The 12,333-nt window shown below is 30.5% G+C and overlaps 1 protein-coding gene across 3 annotated transcripts; it reads left to right on the forward strand.

The window, feature by feature from the left end:
* Nucleotides 1-2,676: 2,676 nt before the first annotated feature.
* Nucleotides 2,677-12,323, forward strand: LOC118044784 (short-chain dehydrogenase TIC 32 B, chloroplastic). Of its 3 annotated transcripts, none has more exons than XM_035053270.2 (8): nucleotides 2,681-3,192; nucleotides 4,037-4,268; nucleotides 4,365-4,444; nucleotides 10,700-10,853; nucleotides 11,157-11,235; nucleotides 11,532-11,622; nucleotides 11,701-11,750; nucleotides 11,886-12,323. In XM_035053270.2, the coding sequence occupies exons 1-8, from the start codon at nucleotides 3,063-3,065 to the stop codon at nucleotides 12,087-12,089; spliced, it is 1,020 nt and encodes a 339-aa protein (XP_034909161.1). In that variant the 5' UTR covers nucleotides 2,681-3,062; the 3' UTR covers nucleotides 12,090-12,323. The 3 variants fall into 3 exon arrangements, with proteins under 3 accessions (XP_034909163.1, XP_034909161.1, XP_034909162.1); XM_035053271.2 differs by having other exon boundaries at nucleotides 2,682-3,192; nucleotides 11,704-11,750; XM_035053272.2 differs by lacking the exon at nucleotides 11,701-11,750 and having other exon boundaries at nucleotides 2,677-3,192.
* Nucleotides 12,324-12,333: the final 10 nt, after the last annotated feature.

A 12,333-nucleotide genomic window follows, 5' to 3' on the forward strand; every position in this document is an offset into this window, starting at 1 on the left:
TTTTAGGTTGTCTTTTTATTTTTTTTCAAATGGGATCCTTATTCTCTTAATTGCTATTTTTTTATCCTTGAATTTTTTATTTCATCATCCAATATTTGATTTATTAAAATTTGGTCTTCTTGGTTTTTCTCATTGTTTTGAGACCCTACCGAGTTAATCCAGGACAAGCACCAGGTCACAGGTCGAGTGAGTTGATTCAAGTTAACTTAAGTCACCCAAATATTTTTGTTTTATAAAAATATGATATTGTTTTGACAAAAAAAGGAAAATGGTTAATGGATTTTGATTGGATTTTCCTTCGGTTAACTGAGATATGGGTCAACCCAGGTTTTATACCGTCTTACACTAGATCAATTCTTCCCCAATTTCTTTTGAAACCCAACTCGGTCTAAACCTCGGGTTACCTAGTTCACAAGTCAAACTGTGAGGTCGAGCTGGGTTTTAAAATATTGGCTTTCTAGATACGGTGCTTCTAATTTAGTTTAGTCACTAACTAGGGTTATAGATTTGAAAAGTTAACATGGGTTGATATCGTCTTCTTTCCCGACTATATCTTTCAAAGTTGTTTGTTTTGAAAAATAAACTTTGTTATTTTCTTTGGTTTTCTTTTTGTTCAAGTTATCTTCATCTTATGATCTAGGTTAGAGGTATATTTGAATAGCCGAGGTTTTTTTAGGTAACTTTTTTTTTATCTTTTTGTATTTTGTCCTTTAAAGTTCAATTCTTTTTAAAATTAAAATTCATCTTTTTCCTGTTTTGCTTTCTATTGGATTATCTTGTTCACATAATAATACTTGGTAGTTTTGGCAATATCATGTGGTTTTGCTGGTGCTTTGTTTTTTAAAAAAAAATTTCATAGTTTTTTTTTCGATTATATCCTTCTACATTTTAATTCTTGAGGATTGACAATTGATATTGTTTTTCAATTCTCTTTCTATAATGTTTAGTCGTGGAATTTTTTTGTTCTTTAAAATACATTAACAGTGCTTGAGCATTGTTTTTTTATGTTGCTAAAAAATCAGTCTGACCCACAACGAAGTGCGGGCCAACTATTTAGGTGTTGTTTGGAATTGCGTTCCAAATGACGTTTCACCAAAATTCAATTATTTTTCTCTTAAAATTAATTCTTTTATATGTTTTTTTTTATAGTTTTGATATGCTAATATTAAAAATAATTTTTAAAAAATAAAAAATATTAATTTAATATATTTTCAAATAAAAAAAAACATTTTAAAAAACCATCTTTATACCAATCTCAAACACAGTAGGTTGAAACTAAAACAGAAGAGCCTCAGTATCTCTCGTAATATTGATGAGAAATGGAAGCAGCTTAGGGAACCAATGGGCCCGAGTGCATAGCCAGTTCACAACTCCATTGTTGTGGAGTCAACCTCAATACTCTCTTTTAATCATCCCACAGTGGGTATCATTTTCTCAAAGTGAAGGATTGAAAAAATTGGCCACGGAGACCAAAAGGAAAAGTGAATAACACGGCATTGCACAGGAAAAGGCACTCTCGTCTGAAATCCTTAGCCCTTTTTTCACGATAAAAAATCAGTGTATTTCTCAATATTGCATGCAATTATCCCTAGATTTTCTAGGGTCACACGTGAATACTAAATGCACATCAATTTTGTCTGGTAAGTCAAAAGTTTGAATTCAAATGCTCAAGTTAAAAGTAAAATGATGGTAAGCAGTAGCCCATCTCTCCATGGATTTGGACTTTGATCTTTCAGTGAATTTTACACAAAAATCAGTCACTGCTGCTGTGAATGCTGCCCAAATCAGTCACTGCTACTAGAATGATCGTTTACCAGTCCCAGCGTCTCTCTCTCTCTCTCTCTCTCTCTCTCTCTCTCTCTCTCTCTCTAGGTAGTGGGTCGGTTTGGTGCTTTGAGAAAGTAGCTAGCTTAAGTCTCTCATCTAATAAAATTATTGCAAATATAAAACACAGTACGTTCCTGTGGTTACTCTCGTATGAATTTCTTCTTTGTGCTACTAAATTCTGGGTAGTTTGCTGTTTTGTAGTTACCACCTTCATTTATGACAAATGAGACCTCTTTCATTCCCTCGTGAAGGAAGAGAAATTTGAATTCTATGAAAGCACAACTAATCTATAAATCCTGTACTGTTACTGCAGGTTCTTACAGTCTTTCCATGACTAATTAATCATTGGGAAGATGTAAATAAATAAATAAATAATTGGCATGAAACATAGACTATCTACTTGGGACTATGCCTTTCATAAATCATCTTGTGGTTCACAATGTTTACCATCTTCTATGTTTTCTTGACCTGACAATTTTCCTCGCATCAAGCAACATGGACAATAACTTGTCTCTCTTAATGTGGGAATTAAGGTGCGTTAATGTCTGATCAAGGCATGATTAATTCCTTAAAAAAAGTCATATGATAGGCTAATTGTGGGTGTGTGAGATCCAACCAACCATGCAGCCATCTAAATTAAGGGAAAAAATACAGTCCAAAACTATTTATTATAAGTCAATTTTCACCACTTGAATGGATATTTCTCTGATGTAATAAATGATTCTTTATGTGATAAAAATGAAAATGAAGTCAAAGACATAGCAAATAGTATCTTCAGGAATTAACCATCTTTGAAAAGAAAAGCATGGTCAGCAGCAAGGACAGACAGCAATGAGAACAGAAATAAAAACAAAAACAAAAACAAATGATGATAATGGTGCATTTCGACAAGCACAATGCTTCACCGTTAACTTTGAGGAAGGAGAAAGGGACAAAATAATGGTACTCATACCCACGATCACAAAGCTTAAAGAACATGCTCCTCCAATATTGACCACCCTTAAGAGGTTGTCTCAACCAAATTTTGTCCAGTAGAGTTGTGTGATTTTTTTCTGAAATATGTCGAGCATTAATCGTTCATCACCACCGCCATAAACTAATCCTTTCTTTGATCACCAGAACATTCCAACTTCTTGCTTATTTTTTTAGTAAGAGGATCTCTTTGTAGTTTGTGGCCTCTAGGCTAAACTGCTTCTCTTGATCGCTGTCCACTATTCCAAGGCACCACCACCCCCATGAAGGAAACATTGCGATACCTTGCAGGCATTGCAGGCCCGAGTGGTTATGGCTCAAATTCAACCGCCGATCAAGTTATTCAAGATTATGCTTGCTCGGGCCCTCCCCATTTAACTGCCATCATCACTGGTTAGTTTCCAGATTTTATCTCCGACCACCAAGATACATATACACACAGTCAACTTTATTCTGATGGAAACTACCTACATTTCATCTTTTCACCAACTTCTGGTGATCATAGCATGGATGTATCAAAATATGGTCATGTCCTAGTTTTTCTTCCCTTGTTTTTTCGTTTTCTTGGAGGGAATTTTAGCCTTCGAGATTGATCGTTTTTTCCCTTCCGTCATCTTCCTTTACTCTTCCTTCTTCCTCATAGCGCCTTCATTTCTTTACTTTACTTTTCCTCCTTTTTTTCTCTTTAAGTGAGCATTGAAGAGTTTCTTGTTATGTCTTACAAGCGTACGTGATCAGATACACAAGGGTTTAAACTTCAATCCCTTTCTCTCACACTCTACTTCCAAAGGTTGATCAAAATGGTTCATTACTGATTCATACCACACCAAGCTACCATTTCTTTCTCTCTTTTTTCTTTGCCCTTCAATATATTGATATCTTCCATGTTTTCCTGTTGTTCTGAGCAGTCTAAGCTCAAGAGAACATATATAGTTTTTGCATTATTCTCCCTACAATCAGTATATTCTGCAGAGATTATTTAATTAGTGGCCCTTTTGGCTGGTGCAAGATATGGTTTTGTCTCTTTCAAATCATATTATATACATATTCCCGGATTGGTTCAAAACTCGATCACTTCTTTCCATTATACATTCATCGTTTTTCACCTGCTTGTTTTTAGTTAAATTTCTCTACTCTTACTAAAAAAGTGTATCCACATATTCTCACGTACTGTCTATCTATTCTCAACTTGTGCAAGTATGAATACATGTTAGTATTTTTTTATTTTTTTCAAAAGGGGCTACGTCAGGTATTGGAGTTGAAACTGCAAGAGCACTAGCTAAGAAAGGTTTGAGAATAGTGATTCCTGCAAGAGACCTGAAAAAAGCTGATGAACTGAAGGAAGTGATACGAGAAGAGAGTCCAAAGGCAGAGATAGTTATATTTGAGACAGATGTAAGCTCATTTGTTTCTGTAAGGAGATTTTGTTCTGGTTTTCTCGCTCTAGGACTCCCCCTTAACATCCTCATGTGAGTATTCAATAGTTCTCTCGTATTTTTGTGACCAACAAGTTCATGAAGACAAAGTAGTGGAAAATAGTTACTAAAATATCACTTTAATTGCAGAAATAATGCTGGCATATACTCTCAGAAATTGGAGTTCTCCGAAGACAAAATTGAGATGACATTCGCTACAAATTACTTGGGTAATTAAACTTTATTTTTTAATTCATTTTATTTTTTTATTATCTTATTGTGTTTGATTTGAGTTTTAAAATAGAAAAAAATATATATATACACAAAAATAATTGAAACATTTTTAATTAGATGGAGACAAAGTTATAAAATAAATATGTTTTTAGATAATTTTAAAGTAAATTTTTATATGATATATTATCTTTATTATTTTTGTCTTACATGGTATAATAAAAAATAAGAATATTTTTTTTTCTGTTTTTCAGAAAAGAAAAGAAAAACTTATCAAAACTTATCTTGCAATCTCAGGAGGAAATGATGACAAAATAAAACTCATGATTGCTTAGAGATAATGAAAAAGAAGATAAGACGCAGATTATGCTTTAACTTTATGGTTACGATAATACCTCAAAAAATAATAAATTAATAGTAATTAATAACAAAAGGTAAAAGTGGTGTTATCCACCTTCATTGCAGGTTTAAATGTAATTATTAGAGTTGTCAAAATGGTTAAGGTCTAGGTGGGGTTAGTCATCAATTAGACGAAGAGACATCGTCGACAATGGACCTAAATTAGGATGGCATCCATAAAATTATAGGCCCTAGCACTGCTCGGGTCTGGTAGTTTTTTGGACTCGAGGCCCAATATTTATCCTCAAACGGAAAGCGCCATCAGAGGTGACAAATAAATGTGGATCTCTTCAATTTCTTGGATTTTTTTTTTCCGAGAGTAAAGAAAGAATTAAAAATCAAATAACCCAAGTTCACATTGTTCTAATGATTAAAAGTGTTAATGTGGAATCATATCCATTACAAAAATAATTGAGAATGAAATTAAGATAGCAATTAAATTATGTAAATATCACATTTTCATGCGACTTTCTTCTAATATAGTTATATATTGTCATTGATGTTACTACAATTTAAACGGGCATATGATGCAAAAATCTTCACCTTTTTTTCACTTATAATGTAAGTTCTATCATACAATGTATTGAAATGAGCACAATTGAATACTTCTTCCTGACCTTGTTGTTGTCCTTGCCGGCGAAATTCTGACTAATGATATCTCTAGCCTCTTTATAGACCTAAAAATTCATATTTATTTGAATATTTAAAATCAATTAGAAATTTCCTATGATCACAAATAATGACCTTGTATTTATTCTCAAATAGTTACAATAAATTTAATTTTTTCACGTACAATAAAATTAGATTTTTTGTTCGTTAATACCTTCTGGTAGCTTTGGAAGTTTGATATTGGAATTGTCAATTAACTCAAGAAAGAATAGTATATCGTGTGCACTACTTTTTTATCCAGCCCAAACAAACATGAATTGCATGTCAAAGCCACATGCAGCCATTACTTTTTGAGTCAGTACACCTTTTTTACTAATAAATGATATTTTGCTTTGTTGTAAATACACAAGCACACACATCTGTGCCATCGATAACTTCTATACAATTCTATATGAAAAACAAGAATCATCAATCATAAATTTCTAAGTAATTTTAGAAAAATTATCCAATTTATTAATCCAAATGATTAATTATAAGAAAGTATATTAGTGTTACCTTAAAATGAGGTGTATCTTGAATTCATTATAATTTCATGCGGTGTGTTTACAAATTCAGGGTCTTTTAGTTTTATAACATCTACCACAAGCAAACAAATTGTGATCAGAACTTTATTATTAAAATGTCTACTAACAGCTCCTTCTAAATATTGAAATCTTTCATGAACTTCTTTATTTGAAGAACCTAATGCTAATGTATATAGAAACATGTTTATTTTTTCAATAACACTCATCATTCTTACAACTTTTAACCTATATTGGCTTTCTAAATCAAAACATAGAGTTTGAAATATCAATGCATTCATCTTAAACATGTTTACACATCATTTCTAATATTTATGTAAAATTTCATTAAACAATTACATTCTTGTGTTGTATGAAACTATACAATATTCTTTATACATATAATTATTATAGTACATTAAGAGAGCTCTGATCGTGCATAATATTAGTTTATGATGATCAAACTCTCTCCTTTAAAATGATTCACCTTCCTTATCAAAAACATTTACATCATTATCGTTATCATCATCATCATTTGTATCCATCACCAAGACAACTATCATTATTCTCACTACTATCATAATTAACATAATTAACATCATGATTCATTACATTATCATAATCTTTATAAAATAGAGCATTAAACCATTGGCGTTCATATCTTCAAACGAAGATATTTTCTTGTATTTATAAGTAGAATAAATTATAAGAAACTATTAGTTATACATAAGAAAAAACAAAATAACTAACAAGAAACTAATTTATGATTTTTTGAAAAATATGATAATAATTGAACATAATTACTTACTTATATTCTAAAGTTGTGAGATGTATTTTTAAAAAAAAAATTAATACCTCTAAATTTTTTTTAAAAAAATATAGAGATAATAAAAGGTTTGATAATGAACTAGATGTTTAACTAATAATAAAATAGAAATAACATATATAACTATATATATAACTTCCTATAAGCATCATGGTTTGTTTGGCATTATATGTAATACACAATCATTCTATAAAACATAACAACATAGGTAGAGAATAATTTATCATGATTGATATAGTTTCCCTGGTAATGTATTTTACAGTAGTCCTTAATAGTTTGGTTTTTTTTTTTCTATTGGTTTATTTTCACTATTTTTTATTTTATGTTGTTTTTTCAATATTATTTTTTATAAGTTTTATGACTAGAACATATTGCACGAGAGAATCTGAACTTTTATAGTTTCAATTAATTATTAAAAGAAAACCTTACACCAACTAATTTCATATCAAATTGAACTCTTGATTGATTTCAAATATTGCTAATGATAATGCCAACTTTGAACCTTTAAATTTGATCTTGCTAGCTAAAATTCAAGAAAAAACCACTTTGAACCTTTTTCCCCCTCTTTCAAGATCTTGGCTGCCTGCAAGGTATATGTTGTCTACAAGGTTTATTAATTGATATATTGATATAAAATTTGAAACTTGAAAGGTGTATTAATTACTACATGATTTAAGCATTAAGCATTACATAAATAATAAATTTCATCATATTTTCTCTTTGTAACAAAACAATCTCGAAAGTATAATAAAATGTTATTCAAATTTTAAGGTCCTTATGTACAAAGAAGATAAAAATAAATACTGAAATTCTGAAATTTTAGAGCTTTAAACTATATAGGTGTTGTATTCACTATCCAATTATCACTAGACAATACCTATTTTATTATGTTTTAAATGCAATATACCTACAAACTTGTATTTATTAAAATATAGTGGTTACTTTCACTTGTAGTACATATATCTAACTATCAATAAGCAAGCAAAAATGATGCATATGACTTACATTATTTAATAACTGTAATGATAGTGATAATTCAAAAAATAAAAAGTTTAACTTGTTTGTGTAGTTTAAAATAAAATGCTTTGTGGCGAGCTTCAAACTAGCTTTTAATTCTTCACTTACAAATATGAAATATTAGATTTGAAAGTGACATTGTAACTACTATTGCAATACAACATTTATATAGGAATGAATGCAAGTGTAAACATAATAATTGAACATTAGTTGTTGAATCTGTCAAACTATCTTTCAAAGGTTATTACTAACACATAAAGTTATTATCCTCAAATACAATAACACCACAAGTTTTGCGATTATAACCATTAGACTATTAGGTAAACAAGCTCCAATACACACATAATAGTAAGGTAATTACAAGTATGTTACAATAATTGACTTAAGCAAATTCATATTACAGTGAACACAATGAAAGGTTGGCTTAACTAGAATAAAGAAAAAAACTAAGGCAACAACAATAACACATTCACAGTGCAATGAGGTCATTGCGATTCACTTCAACCATGGCTCTATTATCAAAAGTATATAGTAGATAGCAACCCTATGGTTTTACCTAAACTATTTTTAAAACAAAAGAATTAACATTAAGATATGGTTCATGAACCATATTAAAAATAAATAAAAATCTTGTGTTATCAGCGTAGTATAGACATTGTAATTATTTATTGTACAAATATAATAACCAACTGTCATAGTTAGAACACATAATACATAAGTAAATAAAGAAATTATATACATAGAAGCAACTCACAGTATTCAATAACAGTCAATTGTAACATCATTTAAGAATAATACAATGATATAATATAAGTAATTTAAAAGGATAGAACCTTATTTATAGGTCTAAGGTTTTGAATTTCATTAAAACATTAATTTTAGTCAGGAAAACTTTTTATCAATATCTCTCATTGGTGCCCGTATCTCCATCTTGCTTCTTAAACAGAAGAACTTAATAGAAAATTTGTGTAATTCACTACCAAATTGAACTTCATCTACTGAGTGAAGCTCTTTTATCACCTCTTCAATACTACACCCCTTCTTATCCTTAATAGTGGAGTTGCAATCACTCTTTATCGAAACATTATCAATCAGTCGATTTAACACATGAAAATAATTATGCTCTCATTATTCCTTCTTCTTTTTTCCACCTTGAGGTGTAGAATGTTGTGTTTCTTTTCTCTTTCCACTACTATGGTTGTTGTTGTTGTTTGCAATATTGAATTCAGCTACCATATAACTCATATCATCAATAAAATTAGGAATATCATCCTCCTCTAAATCATCACTTCATTCAGATTAATATCATCATCATTAGTATTCCTTACTCCATCATCCCTACCATCTTCATCATTCAACATTCTTAAAGGCGAAGCTCAAGCATATTGTCCAATAGCCATAATATTACTAAATATTATATTGTATTTACCTATAATGACGACTCAATACCGGCATGCCAAAACTTTTTTACTCCTCGAATTTTATATGTAATAGAAATTGAATATAATTAATGAAACTTAATGAATTAATAAAATAATTTAACAAGACAAATGAAATTGAAAAGATAAAGATATTAACAACTAACCTGGAAGTTTTCTTTCCACCACTCATCAATTGTAAAAATAATCCTTAATTTACTACTCTAACCAACTCCAATTTTAGAAATTAACTTTTTCTATATCCTTCAATCCTTTTTTTTATATCATCCCATTTATTTTTCAAGTATGCCTTGGTGAAAGCATGGTTAGTTTTCTCTTTGAACGCAATTATCATAAATTTCCAATCAGCTTTCTTAAATTGAGTATTTGGTCTCATGCATTTCTTAATAGCTTTGATGTAAATGTCTAAATGACATCATTACATAAAGGATGTAGACATGTGTTGTTCTATCTCTAAATCAAAAGGAAAAATCTAAGACAAGAAAGATAACCTAAAAAATTCTAAAGCTGCAAGCAGATATCCAAGCTAAATAGTAACAAACACAAGAAAACAATAAATCACACATGCAAGTTGATAACAAATTCATTCAAAAGCATTGAAAAGCAATTTATATTTGATGTTGGCATGAAGCACAATTCCACTCACCAAAATCTAAAAGAAGTTTTGTGGATCTCGTGGGGTTGTTTCTTGAAGTAATTAAAGGTGAAATCTAGGAGATGATTTGTAGATCTATAATAGATCTAGCTTGAGTTCTTGTATCTCTCTTGAAAAGAATGAAGAAGGTTATTTTAGTTTGTTAGGTTATCAATGGTAAAAAACAAAAACAAAAAAGGTAAAGAAAAGTTATCACATGAACAACAAGAAAAAACCAATGTTAGATGCTTGCCAATAACTGATATTAGATCTCATTTATTGGTGGATCCCATCAATTCCATAGTTATTTTTTTACCAAACACTATAATAACCATGATCCAACCAAAATGCCAAAGGTATTATAAAAACAAACAAGCTTTAAGAAAATATTTGAAAATATAGTGACGTTTTTAAACTGTTTTTTATTTGAAAAAACATCAAAAAAAATATTTTATTTTTATTTTTTAAAATTCTCTCCCAAACAATGACTAAGAAGAAGATATGTTCTCTCTTGACTATCTGAATTTGAATATTGAGTCTAGCAACTAGATAAATTTATTTATTTTGAATAGATAAAAATGTGTTTTCAAAATAGTTAAAAATATATTTAATCTTGATAAATTGCATGAATTGATTTGAAAATATAAAAATTTAAAAATAAAGAAGCAATAAAAAGAAAAGAAAATATGACATTTATTATAACAATTGTTAGCAAGAAGGTGGAAAAACAAAGTCCTTATCATCAAGTAAGACCTTGGGGCCATCTGCAGGACATTTTTTGTTGACAGAGTTGCTATTAGAGAGAATGATAGAAACAGCAGAGCAGACAGGCATCCAAGGAAGAATAATAAATCTTTCCTCTGCAATTCACAGCTGGGTGAAGAGAGATGCTTTTTGTTTCAACAAAATGCTAAACCCAGGGAAGTAAGATCACTCTCCTTCTTCTTAATTTCAGTATATTAAAAAAAAAAAAATCCATTTATCATTTGAGTACGATGAGACAATACTACCAAGGGGTGAGAGCTTGGGCCAAATAACTACATCATTTCAAGTAATAATGATAACATAAGGACAATAATAACAGGATCTAACAAAATCATAAGAGACATATAGAGGCCATTAACAACTTGCAGGAAAATCACAGAGGGAGCAATCATAATGGAAGAAATTATTGTTATGGGTTGAGGCAAAAAATGAAGCTTGATATTTGGTTTTCAATTTTTGCAGTTATGATGGTACAAGTGCATATTCTCAATCAAAATTGGCTAATATATTGCATGTCAAGGAAATAGCCACAAAGCTCAAGGTATAAGTCACCCTGGTCTGCCCTTTTAATTAAAAGAATTTTATGATACTCACCTAGATCCTTGTAAGAGAGAGATTACACATAAAAGAGGAAAAGAAAACAGAAGGCAGAAAATTCAAAAAAAAAAAATATATGAGAAAGTTCTTACTACTTTTTCGGGATCATGCATAATTTTTTATCTATTCATTATGTCGATTTGTAGTTACAGCTTGAGCACCATGAAATTTTCCCTTTAGTTTTATCTTTCCCTTTTAAACAAACAAGGTATAATCTCACAAAAGTTGAATGCTTTGCAGGCAAGGAATGCAAGAGTAACAATCAATGCAGTACACCCAGGAATTGTAAAGACTGGAATAATGAGAGATAGTTACAAGGGCTTTATCACAGGTAGCCTGATTTAATTTTTCTCAGAAAACATTTTCTTTGATGAGAAAAACAATCTCAAAAATACAAAACTTTCATCAGCAGATTCCCTTTACTTGATTGCGTCCAAGTTACTAAAATCTACATCTCAGGTTTGTCCACACCTCCTTGTCATTTCCCATGCCAAAAAGATTCATGTATAGACAGACAGAGACAGAAAACACTGAAGTCAGTAGTGCAAGTGTGTTTTTATGGTACATGAAATATGCTGTATTCCGTGCATGCAGGGTGCATCAACCACATGTTATGTTGCTTTGAGTCCACAAACAGAAGGTGTGAGTGGAAAATATTTTGCAGACTGTAATGAAAGCAACTGCTCAGCTCTAGCAAATGACGAATTAGAGGCACAGAAACTTTGGATGCAGACCCATGCACTGCTGCAAAGATATCTGTATCCGCCACCAGCACAGCATGTTCTTCTATGTGACTGAGAATACATATCTAGGAGTCATGTGTATTTACAAGTTAGAAGCTCTATTAATTTACGTATAACTTAATAAAGGGATTCATAAGTGCAGGGGCCAATAAAAAAGTGATGGATAATTTAAATTTGCATTTAGAATAAAGGGATGGTAATGCTACATTCTTGTAAAATAGGGTCAGGGAGAATATAAGATTGAGTTCAATTTCTGAAATTAATAAAGGGGACTGTTTCATTTTCACAAGTTTACAAAG

The sequence above is a fragment of the Populus alba genome, chromosome 12 (genome assembly GCF_005239225.2).
Source record: "Populus alba chromosome 12, ASM523922v2, whole genome shotgun sequence".
Classification (NCBI taxonomy): domain Eukaryota; kingdom Viridiplantae; phylum Streptophyta; class Magnoliopsida; order Malpighiales; family Salicaceae; genus Populus; species Populus alba.

What these genes read in the sequence shown, in the direction of transcription:
- LOC118044784 (XM_035053270.2), top strand. Translation starts at nt 3,063, where the DNA reads ATGAAGGAAACATTGCGATACCTTGCAGGCATTGCAGGCCCGAGTGGT. An exon ending in CTCCCCCTTAACATCCTCAT is followed by an intron (nt 4,269 to 4,364) that starts GTGAGTATTCAA and finishes CTTTAATTGCAG; the next exon opens with AAATAATGCTGGCATATACT. An exon ending in TTACAAGGGCTTTATCACAG is followed by an intron (nt 11,623 to 11,700) that starts GTAGCCTGATTT and finishes AACTTTCATCAG; the next exon opens with CAGATTCCCTTTACTTGATT.